A 21,179-nucleotide genomic window follows, 5' to 3' on the forward strand; every position below is an offset into this window, starting at 1 on the left:
GGCCTCAGCGTTCCTCCCGAGCTGCTGGCCCAGGGCGATGTGCATCAGCCGCTGGAAGGTTGCCCCAGTGTTGCGTAGTCCAAATGGCATGCAGGTGTAGTAGTATACCTCGCACGGGGTCAGGAAGGCGATCTTATCCATGTCCTCCATCGCCATCTTGATCTGGTGATAACCCGAGAAGGCATCTAGAAAACACAGCAGGTCACACTCGGCGGTGGAGTCGACAATTTGGTCAATGCGCAGAAGTGGGAACGGGTCTTGAGGGCAGGCTTTGTTGAGGTTGGTGAAGTCGAGGCACATACGTTCTTCCCGCCTTTCTTGGGCACAACGACAGGGTTCGCCAGACACTCTGGGTACCAGACCTCGTGGATGACACCCACAACTTGTAGCTTGCGGGTTTCCTAGACGGTGAAGGACTGCTTCTCCGCAGACTGTCGTCGTGCCTTCTGCTTCACAGGGCGCACATTGGGGCACACCCTTAAGTGATGCTCGATTACCCCCTTGGGACCCCCACCAGCCGCCTGGGCTCCCAGGCGAATACATCCTTGTTCGCACGCAGGAACCTTACTAGTGTTGGAAATATGCCCTAGAGGCAATAATAAATTAGTTATTATTATATTTCCTTGTTCATGATAATCGTTTATTATCCATGCTAGAATTGTATTGATAGGAAACTCAGATACATGTGTGGATACATAGACAACACCATGCCCCTAGTAAGCCTCTAGTTGACTAGCTCGTTGATCAATAGATGGTTACGGTTTCCTGACCATGTACATTGGATGTCATTGATAACGGGATCACATCATTAGGAGAATGATGTGATGGACAAAGACCTAATCCTAAGCCTAGCACAAAGATCGTGTAGTTCGTATGCTAAAGCTTTTTCTAATGTCAAGTATCATTTCCTTAGACCATGAGATTGTGCAACTCCCGGATACTGTAGGAATACTTTGGGTGTGCCAAACGTCACAACGTAACTGGGTGGCTATAAAGTTACACTACAGGTATCTCCGAAAGTGTCTGTTGGGTTGGCACGAATCGAGACTGGGATTTGTCACTCCGTGTGACGGAGAGGTATCTCTGGGCCCACTCGGTAGGACATCATCATAATGTGCACAATGTGATCAAGTAGTTGATCACGGGATGATGTGTTACGGAACGAGTAAAGAGACTTGCCGGTAACGAGATTGAACAAGGTATCGGGATACCGACGATCGAATCTCGGGCAAGTATCGTACCGCTAGACAAAGGGAATTGTATACGGGATTGATTAAGTCCTTGACATCGTGGTTCATCCGATGAGATCATCATGGAACATGTGGGAGCCAACATGGGTATCCATATCCCGTTGTTGGTTATTGATCGGAGAGTCATCTCGGTCATGTCTGCATGTCTCCCGAACCCGTAGGGTCTACACACTTAAGGTTCGGTGACGCTAGGGTTATAGAGATATTAGTATGCGGTAACCCGAAAGTTGTTCGGAGTCCCGGATGAGATCTCGGACATCACGAGGAGTTCCGGAATGGTTCATAGGTAAAGATTTATATATGGGAAGTCTTGTTTTGGTCGCCGGAAAAGTTTCGCGCATTATCGGTATTGTACCGGGAGTGCCGAAAGGGGTCCTGGGGCCACCAAGGGGGTCCACCTGCCCCGGGGGGCCACATGGGCTGTAGGGGTGTGCGCCTTGGCCTATATGGGCCAAGGGCACCAGCCCCAAGAGGCCCATGCGCCAAGAGATAAGGGAAAGAAAGAGTCCTAAAGGGGGAAGGCACCTCCTAGGTGCCTTGGGGAGGATGGACTCCTCCCTGGCCGCACCCTTCCTTGGAGGAAGGGCCAAGGCTGTGCCCCCCTCTCCCTTGGCCCTATATATAGTGGGGGGAAGGGAGGGTAGCCGCACCTAAGTCCTGGCGCCTCCCTCTCCCTCCCATGACACATCTCCCTCCTCCCGCAGCGCTTGGCGAAGCCCTGTTGGAATCCCGCTACTTCCACCACCATGCCGTCGTGCTGCTGGATCTCCATCAACCTCTCCTCCCCCCTTGCTGGATCAAGAAGGAGGAGATGTCGCTGCTCCGTACGTGTGTTGAACGCGGAGGTGCCGTCCGTTCGGCGCTAGGATCATCGGTGATTTGGATCACGACGAGTACGACTCCATCAACCCTGTTCCCTTGAATGCTTCCGCGCGCGATCTACAAGGGTATGTAGATCCACTCCTCCCTCGTTGCTAGATGACTCCATAGATATATCTTGGTGACACGTAGGAAAATTTTGAATTTATGCTACGTTCCCCAACAGTGGCATCATGAGCTAGGTCTATGCGTAGTTTCTATGCACGAGTAGAACACAAAGTAGTTGTGGGCGTTGATTTTGTTCAATATGCTTACCGTTACTAGTACAATCTTGATTCGGTGGCATTGTGGGATGAAGCAGCCCGGACCGACCTTACACGTACTCTTACGTGAGACTGGTTCCACCGACTGACATGCACCTTGCATAAGGTGGCTAGCGGGTGTCTGTATCTCCCACTTTAGTCGGATCGGATTCGATGAAAAGGGTCCTTGTGAAGGGTAAATAGCAATTGGCATATCACGTTGTGGTTTTTGCGTAGGTAAGAAACGTTCTTGCTAGAAACCCATAGCAGCCACGTAAAACATGCAAACAACAATTAGAGGACGTCTAACTTGTTTTTGCAGGGTATGCTATGTGATGTGACATGGCCAAAAGGATGTGATGAATGATATATGTGATGTATGAGATTGATCATGTTCTTGTAATAGGAATCACGACTTGCATGTCGATGAGTATGACAACCGGCAGGAGCCATAGGAGTTGTCTTAATTTATTTATGACCTGCGTGTCAACATAAACGTCATGTAATTACTTTACTTTATTGCTAACCGTTAGCTGTAGTAGTAGAAGTAGTTGACGAGACAACTTCATGAAGACACGATGATAGAGATCATGATGATGGAGATCATGGTGTCATGCCGGTGATGATGATGATCATGGAGCCCCGAAGATGGAGATCAAGAGGAGCAAAGTGATGATGGCCATATCATGTCACTATTTGATTGCATGTGATGTTTATCATGTTTATGCATCTTGTTTACTTAGAACGACGGTAGTAAATAAGATGATACCTCATAATAATTTCAAGAAAGTGTTCCCCCTAACTATGCACCGTTGCGATAGTTCGTTGTTTCGAAGCACCACGTGATGATCGGGTGTTAGATTCTAACGTTCACATACAACGGGTGTAAGACAGATTTACACACGCGAAACACTTAGGTTGACTTGATGAGCCTAGCATGTACAGACATGGCCTCGGAACACAAGAGACCGAAAGGTCGAGCATGAGTCGTATGGTAGATACGATCAACATGAAGATGTTCACCGATGATGACTAGTCCGTCTCACGTGATGATCGGACACGGCCTAGTTGACTCGGATCATGTAATCACTTAGATGACTAGAGGGATGTCTATCTGAGTGGGAGTTCACAAGATGAACTTAATTATCCTGAACATAGTCAAAAGGTCTTCGCAAATTATGTCGTAGCTCGCGCTTCAGTTCTACTGTTTAGATATGTTCCTAGAGAAAATTTAGTTGAAAGTTGATAGTAGTAATTATGCGGACTAGGTCTGTAAACTGAGGTTTGTCCTCATTGCTTCATAGAAATCTTATGTCCTTAATGCACCGCTCAGTGTGCTGAACCTCGAACGTTGTCTATGGATGTTGCAAACATCTGACATACACATTTTGATAACTACGTGATAGTTCAGTTAAACGGCTTAGAGTTGAGGCACCGAAGACGTTTTGAAACATCGCGAAACATATGAGATGTTTCGAGGGCTGAAATTGGGATTTCAGGCTCGTGCCCACATCAAGAGGTATAAGACCTCCGACGATTTTCTTAGCCTGCAAACTAAGGGAGAAAAGCTCAATTGTTGAACTTGTGCTCAGATTGTCTGAGTACAACAATCGCTTGAATCGAGTGGGAGTTGAACTTCCAGATGAAATAGTGATGGTTCTCCGAAGTCATTACCACCAAGCTGCTTGAGCTTCGTGATGAACTATAATATATCAGGGACATATATGATGATCCTTGAGATATTCGCGATGTTTGACACCACAAAAGTAGAGATCAAGAAGGAGCATCAATTGTTGATGGTTGACCACTAGTTTCAAGAAGGGCAAGGGCAAAAAGGGATGCTTCATGAAACGGCAAATCAGCTGCTGCTCTAGTGAAGAAACCCAAGGTTGAACCCAAACCCGAGACTAAGTGCTTCTGTAATAAAGGGAACAGCCACTGGAGCAGAATTACCCTAGATACTTGGTAGATAAGAAGGCTGGCAAGGTTGATAGAAGTATATTGGATGTATTATGTTAATGTGTACTTTACTAGTACTCCTAGTAGCACCAGGGTATTAGATACCGGTTCGGTTGCTAAATGTTAGTAACTCGAAATAAAAGCTGCGGAATAAACGGAGACTAGCTAAAGGTGAGATGACGATATGTGTTGGAAGTATTTCCAAGGTTGATCAAATATGGTATGCTCCCTCTACCATCGAGATTGGTGTTTGCATTGAGCATAGACATGATTGTATTATGTCTATCGCAATACGGTTATTCATTTAAAGAGAATAATGGTTACTCTGTTTATTTGAATAATACCTTCAATGGTCTTGCACCTAAAATGAATGGTTTATTGAATCTCGATCATAGTGATACACATGTTCATGACAAAAGATATAAGATAGTAATGATAGTACCACCTACTTGTGGCACTGCCACGTAAGTCATATCGGTATAAAACGCATGAAGAAGCTCCATGTTGATGGATCTTTGGGCTCACTCGTTTTTGAAAAGTTTGAGACATGCGAACCATGTCTATTGGTGTATATGCATGAAGAAACTCCATGCAAATGGACCGTTTGGACTCACTTGATTTTGAATCACTTGAGACATGCAAATCATACCACATGGGCAAGATGACTGAAAGCCTCGTTTTTCAGTAAAATGGAACTAGAAAGCAACTTGTTGGAAGTAATACATTTTGATGTGTGCAATCCAATGAGTGCTGAGGCATGTAGTGGATATCGTTATGTTCTTACTTCACAGATGATTTGAGTAGATGTTGAGTATATTTACTTGATGAATCATGAGTCTGAATTATTGAAAGGTTCAAGTAATTTCAGGGTGAAGTTGAAAGATCGTCGTGACAAGAGGATAAAATATCTATGATATGATCATAGAGATGAATATCTGAATTACGAGTTTGGCACAGAATTAAGACATTGTGGAAATTGTTTCACAACTAATACAGCCTGGAACACCATAGTGTGATGGTGTGTCCGAACATCATAACTGCACCCTATTGGATATGATGCATACCATGATGTCTCTTATCGAATTACCACGATAGTTTATGGGTTAGGCATTAAAGACAACCACATTCACTTTAAATAGGGCACCATGTAATTCCGTTCAGATGACACCATATGAACTATGGTTTAGAGAAACCTAAGCTGTCATTTCTTAGAAGTTTGGGGCTGCGACGCTTATGTGAAAAAGTTTCAGGCTGATAAGCTCGAACCCAAAGCGGATAAATGCATCTTCATAGGACACCCAAAAACAGTTGGGTATACCTCATGTCTCAGATCTGAAAGCAATAAGGGATTGTTTCTAGAATTGGGTCCTTTCTCGAGGAAAAGTTTCTCTCGAAGGAATTGAGTGGGAGGATGGTGGAGACTTGATGAGGTTATTGAACCGTCTCTTCAACTAGTGTGTGGCAGGGCACAGGAGTTGTTCCTGTGGCACCTACACCAATTGAAGTGGAAGCTTATGATAGTGATCATGAAACTTCAGATCAAGTCACTACCAAACCTCGTGGGATAACAAGGATGCGTACTACTTCAGAGTGGTACGTAATCCTGTCTTGGAAGTCATGTTGCTAGACAACAATGAACCTACGAGCTATGGAGAAGCGATGGTGGGCCTGGATTCCAAAATGGCTCGAGGCCATATAAAATCCGAGAGAGGATCCATGCATGAAAACAAAGTGTAGACTTTGGCAGAACGGCTCGATGGTCGTAAGGCTGTTGAGTACAGATGGATTTTAAAAGGAAGACGAACAATGATGGTAAGTATCACCATTAAGAAAGCTCGACTTGTCGTTAAGTTTTTTCCGACAAGTTCAAGGAGTTGACTATGATGAGACTTTCTCACTCGTAGTGATGCTAAGAGTCTGTTGGAATTATATTAGCGATTACTGCATTATTTATGAAATCTTGCAGATAGGATGTCAAAACATTGTTTCCTCGATGGTTTTCTTGAGGAAAGGTTGTATGTGATACAACCGGAAGGTTTTGCCAATCCTGAAAGATGCTAATAAGTATGCAAAGCTCCAGCAATCCTTCTAAGGACTGGAGTAAGCATCTCAGAGTTGGAATGTATGCTTTGATGAGATGATCAAAGTTTTTGGTGTATACAAAGTTTATGAGAAACTTGTATTTCCAAAGAAGTGAGTGGGAGCACTATAGAATTTCTGATGAGTATATGTTATTGACACATTGTGGATCAGAAATGACGTAGAATTTCTGGAAAGCATATAGGGTTATTTGGAAAGTGTTTTTCAATGGAAAGCCTGGATTAAGCTACTTGAACATTGAGCATCAAGATCTATAAGGATAGATCAAAACACTTAATGGTACTTTCAAATGAGCACATACCTTGACATGATCTTGAAGGTGTTCAAGATGGATTAGTCAAAGAAGGAGTTCTTGCCTAAGTTGTAAGGTATGAAGTTAAGACTTAAAGCTCGACCACTGCAGAAGAAAGAGGAAGGACGAAGGTCGTCCCCTATGCTTTTGTCATAGGCTCTATACGGTATGCCATGCTGAGTACCGCACCTGATGTGTGCCTTGCCACATATCTGGCAAGAGGGTACAAAGGTAATCTAGGAGTAGATCACCAGATAGCGGTCTAAATTATCCTTAGAGGAATAAGGATATGTTTCTCGGTTATGGAGGTGATAAAGAGTTCGACGTAAAGAGTTACGTCGATGCAAGCTTAACACCTATCCGGATAGCTCTGAGTAGAGATATCGGATACGTATAATGGAGCAAGAATTTAGAATAGCTCCAAGTAGAACAATTATTTGAAATGGCTCCAAATATAGCGTAGTAGCTGCATCTACAAGATGACATAGAGATTTGCGAAGTACATACGGATCTGAAAGATTCAGACCCGTTGACTATAACATCTCTCACAAGCATAACATGTTCAAACCCAGAACTCATCGAGTGTTAATCACATGGTAATGTGCACTAGATTATTGACTCTAGTAAACTCTTTGGGTGTTAGTCACATGGGGATGTGACCTTGAGTGTTAATCACATATCGATGTGAACTGGATTATTGACTCTATTGCAAGTGGGAGACTGTTGGAAATATGCCCTAGAGGCAATAATAAATTAGTTATTATTATATTTCCTTGTTCATGATAATCGTTTATTATCCATGCTAGAATTGTATTGATAGGAAACTCAGATACATGTGTGGATACATAGACAACACCATGTCCCTAGTAAGCCTCTAGTTGACTAGCTCGTTGATCAATAGATGGTTACGGTTTCCTGACCATGGACATTGGATGTCATTGATAACGGGATCACATCATTAGGAGAATGATGTGATGGACAAAGACCCAATCCTAAGCCTAGCACAAAGATCGTGTAGTTCATATGCTAAAGCTTTTTCTAATTTCAAGTATCATTTCCTTAGACCATGAGATTGTGCAACTCCCGGATACCGTAGGAATACTTTGGGTGTGCCAAACGTCACAACGTAATTGGGTGGCTATAAAGGTACACTACAGGTATCTCTGAAAGTGTCTGTTGGGTTGGCACGAATCGAGACTGGGATTTGTCACTCCGTGTGACGGAGAGGTATCTCTGGGCCCAGTCGGTAGGACATCATCATAATGTGCACAATGTGATCAAGGAGTTTATCACGGGATGATGTGTTACGGAATGAGTAAAGAGACTTGCCGGTAACGAGATTGAACAAGGTATCGGGATACCGACGATCGAATCTCGGGCAAGTATCGTACCGCTAGACAAAGGGAATTGTATACAGGATTGATTAAGTCCTTGACATCGTGGTTCATCGATGAGATCATCGTGGAACATGTGGGAGCCAACATGGGTATCCAGATCCCGCTGTTGGTTATTGACCGGAGAGTCATCTTGGTCATGTCTGCATGTCTCCCGAACCCGTAGGGTCTACACACTTAAGGTTCGGTGACGCTTGGGTTATAGAGATATTAGTATGCGGTAACCCAAAAGTTGTTCGGAGTCCCGGATGAGATCCCGGACGTCACGAGGAGTTCCGTAATGGTCCGGAGGTAAAGATTTATATATGGGAAGTCTTGTTTTGGTCGCCGGAAAAGTTTCGCGCATTATCGGTATTGTACCGGGAGTGCCGAAAGGGGTCCGGGGGTCCACCTGCCCCGGGGGGGCACATGGGCTGTAGGGGTGTGCGCCTTGGCCTATATGGGCCAAGGGCACCAGCCCCAAGAGGCCCATGTGCCAAGAGATAAGGGAAAGAAAGAGTCCTAAAGGGGGAAGGCACCTCCTAGGTGCCTTGGGGAGGATGGACTCCTCCCTGGCCGCACCCTTCCTTGGAGGAAGGGCCAAGGCTGCGCCCCCCCTCTCCCTTGGCCCTATATATAGTGGGGGGAGGGAGGGTAGCCGCACCTAAGCCCTGGCGCCTCCCTCTCCCTCCTATGACACATCTCCCTCCTCCCGCAGCGCTTGGCGAAGCCCTGTTGGAATCCCGCTACTTCCACCACCACGCCGTCGTGCTGCTGGATCTCCATCAACCTCTCCTCCCCCCTTGCTGGATCAAGAAGGAGGAGACGTCGTTGCTCCGTATGTGTGTTGAACGCGGAGGTGCCGTCCGTTCGGCGCTAGGATCATCGGTGATTTGGATCACGACGAGTACGACTCCATCAACCCTGTTCTCTTGAACGCTTTCGCGCGCGATCTACAAGGGTATGTAGATCCACTCCTCCCTCGTTGCTAGATGACTCCATAGATAGATCTTGGTGACACGTAGGAAAATTTTGAATTTATGCTACGTTCCCCAACAACTAGTGCCTCTTCTTGGTCAAGATCGAGGTTGGCGCCTATGGTGAAAGTGGCTCTCGAGGCCCCGTCCTCCTCGACTGGCACTTGCTTGGCTTCAACTCGATCTTGAGTGAACAACTGCTTCTTTTTTGCTGGCGCAGCCCCCTTAGCCCCCGGGATGGCTTCATCGGCTGGGTGTGCCGCCACGGCAGCCCTGAAGGCGAGCTTGAGAGCCGTCAGGGCTTCCTTGGTGTCCCCTGCCATGGTGAGAACGCTGCTGCTGCCTGGCATCTTCATGAGGTTGTAGGCTAGATGGGTCGCTGCCATGAACTGAGCTAGGGCAGGGTACCCGAGGATGGCGTTGTACGTGAGGCCGATTTGGGCGATGTCGAAGTTGATCAGCTCAGTGCGGTAGTTGTCGCGCGTACCAAAGGTGACCGGGAGGTGTATTTGCCCCAGGGGGATGGTGGAGCCGACGCCGACTCTAGAGAAAGGCTTCGTGGGGCGGAGCCGACTATATGGTACATGAAGCAACCCGAAAGCTTCCATGGAGAGCATGTTGAGGCCGGCTCCGCCGTCGATGAGGGTCTTGGTCATAGCCACATTGCAGATGGTAGGTGTGCAGAGCATTGGGAGCGCGCCTGAGCCCGTGGTGATGGCAGGGTGCTCCTCCGAGCTGAAGGTGAGGTCGGCTTGGGGCGCCGCCCAACCTTGGGGAGCCCCCTGCTGCACGCGGGCAGCACCCACCTAGCGGATGAACTGCTTGATTTGGCGATCCATGGGTGGTGCCCGCGAACTACCAAGGAGGGCTGCTACGGCGGGAGGCGGCTATGCCGCGAAGCACACGACGAAGAGATCGCGCAGATCCTCCCAGGAGGCTACCGAGGATCCTGGCAGACTGAGCAGCCAGGCGCGTGGCATGCCAGCTAGGGCCAGGGGGATTCAGTTGGTCATGACCTGGCCGTCGCCTCCGGCTTCGAGAATGGCCTCCTCGTACGCCTGCAGGAAGGCCGCTGGGTCTGTCGCGCCGTCATAGCGGGGTGGCATCTCTGGCTTGAACTTGCATGGCCACCACACCTGTCGTAGCTCGGAGGTGAAGGCCTGGATACCCGCGGTGCATCCGCAGGAGCCCGCCGGCCTAATTGGAGGAGCGGCGCCTGCCATGGGAGCAGGACGAAGCAAGCGGTGAGGCGAAGCTTCGGCGCACCCCTACCTGGCATGCCAAATGTTGGATTCTGGGTTCCGGCAAACCCTTGAGGTTCAAACTCTGGGGTGCGCACGAAGATCTCTCTCTCCCTAGCTCGCTCTCGCAATGATCTCAAGGCCTAGCTCACCGAACCCAAGGAACAAGTGACACGGGAGTTTATACTGGTTCGGGCCACTATTGTGGTGTAATACCCTACTCCAGTATGGTGTGGTGGATTGCCTCGTGGGCTGGGGATGAACTAGTACAATGGAAGAACAACCTCCTAAGGAGAGGTGTTCTTGAGCTTGATGAGCTGGTGTGTCTGAGGATGGTCTGAATGATCTGTCCCAAGATGAGCCGATCCTCGACTACAGTGGTGGCTAGTCCTATTTATAGAGGCCCTGGTCCTCTTCCCAAATGTTTAGGCGGGAAGGGATCCCACAATGGCCAATTTTGAAGGGAGACAACTAGTACAAGTTATCCTGACAAAAGGTGGTCTTCGCCTCCCAAAGGCTCTGGTGGTGATGTCGCCGTGGGCTTTGCGGTGACCTCCGTCCTACCGTCCTGCTGGTCTTGGTCTTGTTGCACCGCTATGGCAACATTTGCCTGATGCATCGGGACTCCTCGCCTGCGCCTGCCCCTTTAGCACCAAAGAGGAAACTGGCACCCTGCACCCACTGGCGCCCGCCTGGCCTTGGTTGTCATGGCTCACGTCACGCGGACCTCGCGAGGTGCCCCTTGCATTGATATCTCTGCTCCTCAGGAGCCAGCCTAGCGAGGCCGCCCCTGGGGAGGTCTTGGTGTGGTCCGCCTCGCGAGGCTGGGCCCCTCGCATGGGTCTTGAGTGGCTGCTGGTGAAGATGGGCCGTACCAGGCTGTTGGTGGAGTCACGCCCTTGGCCGCAGGCAGGCATGTCTGGGTACCCTCATTCCCAGGACGTCGACAGAAAATAAAAGGCAAATAAAATAGACCGTGAAGGCAAATAATATGAGAAAGAGACCCGGGGGCCATAGGTTTCACTAGTGGCTTCTCTCGAAAAAATAGCAAACGGTGGGTAAACAAATTACTGTTAGGCAATTGATAGAACTTCAAATACTCATGACGATATCCAGGCAATGATCATTACATAGGCATCATGTCCAATATTAGTAGACCGACTCCTGCCTGCATCTACTACTATTACTCCACACATCGACCGCTATCCAGCATGCATCTAGTGTATTAAGTTAATGGAGAAACAAAGTAATGCAATAAGAACGATGACATGATGTAGACAAGATCTATCTATGTAGAGATAGACCCCATCGTTTTATCCTTAGTAGAAATGATATATACGTGTCGGTTCCCCTTCTGTCAGTGGGATCAAGCACCGTAAGATCGAACCCACTACAAAGCACCTCTTCCCATTGCAAGATAAATAGATCAAGTTGGCCAAACAAAACCCAAATACCGGAGAAGAAATATGAGGCTATAAGAAATCATGCATAAAAGGGATCAAAGAAACTCAAATACTTTCATGGATATAAAAAGATAGATCTGATCATAAAATCAAAGTTCATCCGATCCCAACAAACACACCGCAAAAAGAGTTACATCATATGGGTCTCCAAGAGACCATTGTATTGAGAATCAAACAAGAGAGAGGAAGCCATCTAGCTACTAACTATGGACCCGAAGGTCTACAAATTACTACTCACGCATCATCGGAGAGGCACCAATGGAGGTGGTGAACCCCATCTGTGATGGTGTCTAGATTGGATTTGGTGGTTCTGGACTCTGCGGCGGCTGGAATTGATTTTGGTCAACTCCTCCAGGGTTTCTAGAATATTGGGGTATTTATAGAGCAAAGAGGCGGTCCGGGGGGCACCCGAGGTGGGCACAACCCACCAGGGCGCGCCTAGGCCTCCTGGCACGCCCTAGAGGGTTGTGCTCTCCTCGGAGTACCCCAGGTGTAGCCTTGGCCCATTAGGTGCCAGAGCTCAAAGCAAAAAACTTAGAGATAAAACATTTTGGGAGGTGTATCCTTCCCACCTACGAAAACGACTTAGAGTTCCGATACTTTCCATGCTAGATATATCACATGCGGTTCCCAAACAGAAAATAAAGTTTATTCCTTTTTCAACCATACTTTCACTTTCCGTGGCTAGCCGTATCCATGGTTGCCCTCCATACCAACACTTTCCAAGGAATTTATTATTTGACAACATAAAGTATATTCATTTTTCATTTCGGGACTGGGCATCCCTAATACCTTTGCCTTACTCTCGTGCAATGATAAATGAATAAACACTCATCGTGAGAATAACACATGTAGCATGGAAAATATTGGCCACCCCTTACCGCTCCACGAGCGGAACAAACACACAAAAGAGAAGTTTATTTTGAAAATTAGAGATGGCACATACAAATTTGCTTAGAACGGCAAAAGAATACCGCATATAGGTAGATATAGTGGACTCATGTGGCAAAACTGGTTTAAAGGTTTTTGGATGCACAAGTAGTGATCATACTTAGTGCAAAATGAAGACTAGCAAAAGATTGAGAAGCGACCAACCAAGAAACGAGTAATCTCATAAGTGAGCATTAAGCATAATTAACACCGGATAATGCACCACAAGTAGGATATAATTTCATTGCACAATTATTGACTTTCGTGCTTGCATAGGGATTCACAAACCTTAAAACCAATATTCTTACTAAAGCATAATTACTCATCAACATAACTCACATATCACATCATCATATCTCAAAACTATTACTAAGAATCAAGTTCATTTTGTCCAATGATCTTCATGAAAGTTTTTATTATAGGGATTTTTACATCTGTGCCCCTGGTTCCTTAGCTCTACTCATTCATCCTCGCGCTCTTAACTTTTGCTCAATTTTCCCCACTCCCCTGCCAGAAACCCTCATAACTGGGCACAACGGATGTTGCCGTCGGGTCAAAGGCTTGGCCGTTAACTTTGACTAGTGGGGCCATGTTGGACTGTGTCATCCGTTTGACCTGACAAGTGGGGTCGCGTTGGGTGGTGTCGCTGTTCGACCATTGGGCCGTGGTTTCGGTTGGCCGTCCCTTGCATTAAACGTCTGCGCGCGCCGCTAGGATAGAAGCCTGCTATGCATGCACTCAGCAAAGCTTGCCTGCATGCATCGATCAAGCCTGCATGCGCTGATGCCACGATCCTGAAGGAAATATGCCCTAGAGGCAATAATGAAGTTGTTATTTATATTTCCTTATATCACGATAAATGTTTATTACATGCTATAATTGTATTAACCGAAAACTTAGTACATGTGTGAATACATAGACAAAACAGAGTGTCCCTAGTATGCCTCTACTTGACTAGCTCGTTAATCAAAGATGGTTAAGTTTCCTAACCATATACATGTGTTGTCATTTGATGAACGGGATCACATCATTAGAGAATGATGTGATGGACAAGACCCATCCGTTAGCTTGGCATTATGATCGTTTAGTTTTATTGCTATTGCTTTCTTCATGACTTATACATATTCCTCTAACTATGATATGCAACTCCCGAATACCAGAGGAACACCTTGTGTGCTATCAAACATCACAACGTAACTAGGTGATTATAAAGATGCTCTACGGGTGTCTCCGATGGTGTTTGTTGAGTTGGCATAGATCAAGATTAGGATTTGTCACTCCGAGTATCGGAGAGGTATCTCTGGGCCCTCTCGGTAATGCACATCACTATAAGCCTTGCAAGAAATGTGACTAATGAGTTAGTTGCGGGATGATGTATTACGGAACAAGTAAAGAGACTTTCCGGTAATGAGATTGAACTAGGTATGAGGATACCGACGATCGAATCTCGGGCAAGTAACATACCGATGACAAAGGGAATGCCGTATGTTGTTATGCAGTTTGACCGATAAAGATCTTCGTAGAATATGTGGGAGCCAATATGAGCATCCAGGTTCCGCCATTGGTTATTGACCGGGGAGGTGTCTCGGTCATGTCGACATAGTTCTCGAACCCGTAGGGTCCGCAAGCTTAACGTTCGATGCCAATTTTATATTGTATGAGTTATGTGATTTGATGACAGAATGTTGTTCGGAGTCCCAGATGAGATCACGGACATGACGAGGAGTCTCAAAATGGTCGAGAGGTAAAGATTCATATATAGGATGATAGTATTTGGACACCGGAAGTGTTCCAGGGGTACCGGGTACGTATCGGGTCACCGGAAAGGGGTTCCGGGCAACCCCTGCCAAGATATGGGCCTTATTGGGCCTACGGTGGGACATACCAGCCCCATACATGGCCGAATAAGGGGGAAAGGAAAGGGAGAGGAGAGAAAGGAAGGGGGGCAATTCAGCCTCCACTTTCATTCTCTCCCCCTCCTCTTTCCTTCTCCCTCCGGAAAAGATGGAAAGGGGGGAGGCCGAATAGGATTAGGCCCCAAGTAAGATTCCTCCTACTTGGGGCGCACCTCCTGCTGCTCCCTCCCCCTCCCACCTATATATATGTGGGGAGGGCACTGCTAGACAACACCAAGTCTTCTCTTAGCCGTGTGCGGTGCCCCCCTCCACAATTACACACCACAGTCATATCGTCCTAGTGCTTAGGCAAAGCCCTGCGCCGGTAACTTCATCATCACCGTCGCCATGCCGTCGTGCTGACGGGACTCTCCCTCATCCTCAATTGGATCAAGAGCTCGAGGGATGTCATCGTGCTGAACGTGTGCTGAACACGGAGGTGCCGTACGTTCGGTGCTTGGATCGGTTGGATCGCGAAGACGTTCGACTACATCAACCACGTTACTAAACGCTTTTGCTTTCGGTCTACGAGGGTACGTGGAAACACTCTCCCCTCTCGTTGCTATGCATCTCCTAGATAGATCTTGTGTGATCGTAGGATTTTTTCTGAAATACTGCGTTCCCAAACAGTGGCATCCGAGCCAGGTTTATGTGTAGATGTTATATGCACGAGTAGACCACAATGAGTTGTGGGCGATAATAGTCATACTGCTTACCAACAACGTCTTACTTTGATTCGGCGGTATTGTTGGATGAAGCGGCCCGGACCGATATTACATGACCGCGTTCATGAGACTGGTTCTACCGACGTGCTTCGCACACAGGTGGCTAGCGGGTGTCTGTTTCTCAAGCTTTAGTTGAATCGAGTTTGACTATGCCCGGTCCTTGTTGAAGGTTAAAACAGCACACTTGACGAAAAATCGTTGTGGTTTTGATGCATAGGTAAGAACGGTTCTTGCTAGAAGCCCGTAGCAGCCACGTAAAACTTGCAACAACAAAGTAGAGGACGTCTAACTTGTTTTTGCAGGGCATGTTGTGATGTGATATGGTCAAGACATGATGATATATAAATTGTTGTATGAGATGATCATGTTTTATAACAGTTATCGGCAACTAGCAGGAGCCATATGGTTGTCGCTTTATTGTATGAAATGCAATCGCCATGTAATTGCTTTACTTTATCACTAAGCGATAGCGATAGTTGTAGAAGCAATAGTTGGCGAGACAACAACGATGCTACGATGGAGATCTAGGTGTCAAGCCGGTGACGATGGTGATCATGATGGTGCTTTGGAGATGGAGATCAAAGGCACAAGATGTTGATGGCCATATCATATCACTTATTTTGATTGCATGTGGTGTTTATCCTTTATGCATCTTATTTTGCTTAGTACGACGGTAACATTATAAGATGATCTCTCACTAAATTTCAAGGTATAAGTGTTCTCCCTGAGTATGCACCGTTGCTATAGTTCGTCGTGTTGAGACACCACGTGATGATCGGGTGTGATAAGCTCTATGTTCACATACAACGGGTGCAAGCCAGTTTTGCACACGCAGAATACTCGGGTTAAACTTGACGAGCCTAGCATATGCAGATATGGCCTTGGAACACTAAGACCGAAAGGCCGAGTGTGAATCATATAGTAGATATGATCAACATAGTGATGTTCACCATTCAAAACTACTCCATCTCACGTGATGATCGGACATGGTTTAGTTGATATGGATCACATGGTCATTTAGATGACTAGAGGGATGCCTATCTAAGTGGGAGTTCTTAATTAATATGATCAATTGAAATTATATTTATCATGAACTTAGTCCTGATAGTTTCTACATATCTATGTTGTTGTAGATCAATAGCTCGCGTTTAGCTCCCTATTTTATTTTTGATATGTTCCTAGAGAAAACTAAGTTGAAAGGTGATAGTAGCAATGATGCGGACTGGGTCCGTGATATGAGGATTGTCCTCATTGCTGCACAGAAGAATTATGTCCTTGATACACCGCTAGGTGACAGACCTATTGCAGGAGCAGATGCAGATGTTATGAATGTTTGACAAGCTCAGTATGATGACTACTTGATAGTTTAGTGCACCATGCTTTACGACTTAGAACCGGGACTTCAAAAAAGTTTTGAACGCCACGGAGCATATGAGATGTTCCAAGAGTTGAAATTGGAATTTTAGACTCATGCTTGAGTCAAGAGGTATGAGACCTCTAACAAGTACTTTGCCTACAAGATGGAGGAGAATAGCTCAACCAGTGAGCATGTGCTCAGAATGTCTGAGTACTACAATCGCTTGAATCAAGTGGGAGTTAATCTTCCAGATAAGATACTAATTGACAGAGTTCTCTAGTCACTATCACCAAGTTACTAGAACTTCGTGATGAACTATAATATGCAAGGGATGACGAAAACGATTCCCGAGACCTTCACGATGCTAAAATCGGCGAAGGTAGAAATCAAGAAAAGAGCATCAAGTATTGATGGTTAACAAGACCACTAGTTTCAAGAAAAAGGGCAAGGGAAAGAAAGGGAACTTCAAGAAGAATGGCAAACAAGTTGCCACTCCCGTGAAGAAACCCAAGGCTAGACCTAAGCCTGAAACTGAGTGCTTCTACTGCAATGGGAATGGTCACTGGAAGCGGAACTACCCCAAATACTTGGCGGATAAGAGGGATGGAAAAGTGAAAGCTACATTTGATATACATGTTATTGATGTGTACTTTACTAGTGTTCAGAGTAACCTCAGGGTATTTGATACCGGTTCAGTTGTTATGATTAGTAACTCGAAACAGTAGTTGCAAAATGAACAAAGACTAGTTAAGGCGAGGTGACGATGTGTGTTGGAAGTGATTCCAAGGTTGATAAGATCACCATCGCACACTCCCTGTATCTTCAGGATTAGTGTTGGACCTAAATAAATGATATTTGGTGTTTGCGTTGAGCATGAATATGATTGGATCATGTTTATTGTGATACAGTTATTCATTTAAGTCAGAAAACAATTGTTGTTCTGTTTACATGAATAAAACCTTCTATGGTCATACACCCAATGTAAATGGTTTATTGAATATCGATTGTAGTGATACATATATTCATAATATTGAATCCAAAAGATGCAAAGTTGATAATGATAGTGCAACATATTTGTGGCACTGCCGTTTAGGTCATATTGGTGTAAAGCGCATGAAGAAACTCCATGCTGATGGGGTTTTGGAATCACTTGATGCTTGCGAACCATGCCTCATGGGCAAGATGACTAAGACTCCGTTCTCCAGAACAATGGAGCAAGCTACTGACTTATTGGAAATAATACATATGATGCATGCGGTCCGATGAGTGTTGAGGCTCGCGGCGGGTATCATTATTTTCTGACCTTCACATATGATTTGAGCAGATATGGGTATATCTACTTAATGAAACATAAGTCTGAAACATTTTGAAAAGTTCAAAGAATTTCAAAGTGAAGTGGAAAATCATCGTAACAAGAAAATAAAGTTTCTACGATATGATCATGGAGGTGAATATTTGAGTTATGAGTTTGGTCTTCATATAAAACAATGTGGAATAGTTTTGCAACTCACGCCACCTGGAACACCACAACGTAATGGTGTGTCCGAACGTCGTAACCGCACTTTATTAGATATGGTGCGATCTATGATGTCTCTTACTGATTTACCGACATCGTTTTGGGGGTTATGCATTAGAGACAGCTGCATTCACGTTAAATAGGGCACCATCAAAATCCGTTGAGACGACACCGTATGAACTATGGTTTGGCAAGAAACCAAAGCTGTCGTTTCTTAAAGTTTGGGGTTGCAATGCTTATGTGAAAAAGCTTCAACCTGATAAGCTCGAACTCAAATCGGAGAAATGCGTCTTCATAGGACACCCAAAGGAAAATGTTGGGTACACCTTCTATCACAGATCGGAAGGCAAGATATTTGTTGCTAAGAATGGATCCTTTCTAGGGAAGAAGTTTATCTCGAAAGAAGTGAGTGGGAGGAATGTAGAACTTGATGAGGTAATTGTACCTTCTCCCGAATTGGAAAGTAGTTCGTCACAGAAATCGGTTCAAGTGATTCCTACACCAATTAGTGAGGAAGATAATGATGATGATCATGAAACTTCAGATCAAGTTACTATCGAACCTCGTAGGTCAACCAGAGTGTGGTTCGCACCAGAGTGGTACGGTAATCCTGCTCTGGAAGTCATGTTACTAGACCATGACAAACCTATGAACTATGAGGAAGCGATGATGAGCCCAGATTCCGCGAAATGGCTTGAGGCCATGAAATCTGAGACCGGATCCATGTATGAGAACAAAGTGTGGACTTTGGTTGACTTTCCCGATGATCAGCAAGCCATTGAGAATAAATGGATCTTCAAGAGGAAGACGAACGATGATGGTAGTGTTACTATCTACAAAGCTCGAATTGTGAAAAATGTTTTCGACAAAGTTCAAGGTGTTGACTACAATGAGATTTTCTCACTCGTACCAATGCTTAAGTCTGTCTGAATCATGTTAGCAATTGCCACATTTTATGAAATATGGCAAATGGATGTCAAAACTGCATTCCTTAATGGATTTCTTGAAGAAGAGTCATATATGACGCAACCAAAGGTTTTGTCGATCCTAAAGGTGCTAACAAAGTGTGCAAACTCCAGCGATCCATCTATGGAACTGGTGCAAGCATCTCAGAGTTGGAATATACGCTATGATAAGTTGATCAAAGCATATAGTTTTATACACACTTGTGATGAAGCCTGTATTTACAAGAAAGTGAGTGGGAGCACTACAGCCTTTCTGATAAGTATATGTGAATGACATATTGTTGATCAGAAATGATTTAGAATTTTGTGGAAAGCATAAAGGAGTGTTTGAAAGGAGTTTTTCAAATAAAGACCTCGGTGAAGCTACTTACGTATTAGGGATCAAGATCTATAAAGATAGATCAAGATGCTTGATAAGACTTTCGATGAGTACATACCTTGATAAGATTTTGAAGGAGTTCAAAATGGATCAGTCAAAGAAGGAGTTCTTTCCTGAGTTGTAAGGTATGAAGTTGCGTAAGACTCAAAACCCGACCACGACAGAAGATAGAGAGAGAGTGAAAGTAATTCCCTATGCCTCAGCCATAGGTTCTATAAAGTATGCCATGCTGTATACCAGACCTATTGTGTACCTTTCCATGGTTTTGGCAAAGGGGAACGATAGTGATCCAGGAGTAGATCACTGGACAACGGGCAGAATTATCCTTAGAGGACTAAAGAAATATTTATTGATTATGGAGGTAATAAAGAGTTCGTCGTAAAGAGTTATGTCGATGCAAGATTTTACACTGATCCAAATGAATCTGAGTCTCAATCTGGATACATATTGAAAGTGGGAGCAATTAGCTAGAGTAGCTTGCTACCTCTTGAGCACTGTGTTGGATTTCCCCGAAGAGGAGAGGATGATGCAGCAAAGTAGTGTAAGTATTTCCCTCAGTTTTTGAGAACTAAGGTATCAATCCAGTAGGAGGCTACGCGCGAGTCCCTCGTACCTACACAAAAACAATAGCTCAGCGCAACCAGCACGCTTAGGGGTTGCCAATCCCTTCACGGTCACTTACGAAAGTGAGATCTGATAGAGATGATAAATAATATTTTTTTGGTATTTTTGGTATAGAGATGCAAAGTGAAAAGGAAAAGGCAAAGTAAAAAAGCAAAGCAATAATAAAGTGATGGAGATTGATATGATGAGAAAGAGACCCGAGGGCCATAGGTTTCACTAGTGGCTTCTCTCAAGAGCATAAGTATTCTACAGTGGGTGAACAAATTACAGTTGAGCAATTGACAGAATTGAGCATAGTTATGAGAATATCTAGGTATGATCATGTATATAGGCATCACGTCCGAGACAAGTAGACCGACTCCTGCATGCATCTACTACTATTACTCCACTCATCGACCGCTATCCAGCATGCATCTAGAGTATTAAGTTAAAAACAGAGTAACGCCTTAAGCAAGATGACATGATGTAGAGGGATAGTTTCATGCAATATGATAAAAACCCCATCTTCTTATCCTCGGTGGCAACGATACAATACGTGCCTTGCTGCACCTTCTGTCACTGGGAAAGGACACCGCAAGATCGAACCCAAAGCTAAGCACTTCTCCCATGGCAAGAACAACCAATCTAGTAGTCCAAACCAAACTGATAATTCGAAGAGACTTGCAAAGATAACCAATCATACATAAAAGAATTCATAGAAGATTCAAATATTATTCATAGATAGACTTGGTCATAAGCCCACAATTCATCGGTCTCAACAAACACACCACAAAAACAAGATTACATCGGATAGATCTCCACGAGAGAGGGGGAGAACATTGTATTGAGATCCAAAAAGAGAGAAGAAGCCATCTAGCTACTAACTATGGACCCGTAGGTCTGAAGTAAACTACTCACACTTCATCGGAGGGGCTTGGATGATGATGTAGAAGCCCTCCGTGATCGATGCCCCCTCCGGCGGAGCTCCGGAACAGGCCCCAAGATGGGATCTCATGGATACAGAAAGTTGCGG

At 45.3% G+C, this 21,179-nt stretch overlaps 1 protein-coding gene across 1 annotated transcript in view; it reads left to right on the forward strand.

The window, feature by feature from the left end:
• Nucleotides 1-11,150: 11,150 nt before the first annotated feature.
• The window catches only part of LOC123161519 (uncharacterized), a 67,073-nt gene continuing 57,044 nt past the window's right edge, over nucleotides 11,151-21,179 (forward strand). The window contains exon 1 of the mRNA XM_044579615.1: nucleotides 11,151-11,226. Coding sequence (XP_044435550.1) covers nucleotides 11,151-11,226 — 76 coding nt within the window. The remainder of the gene's footprint in view (nucleotides 11,227-21,179) is intronic.

The sequence above is a fragment of the Triticum aestivum genome, chromosome 1A (assembly GCF_018294505.1).
Source record: "Triticum aestivum cultivar Chinese Spring chromosome 1A, IWGSC CS RefSeq v2.1, whole genome shotgun sequence".
NCBI classification, from domain to species: Eukaryota; Viridiplantae; Streptophyta; class Magnoliopsida; order Poales; family Poaceae; genus Triticum; species Triticum aestivum.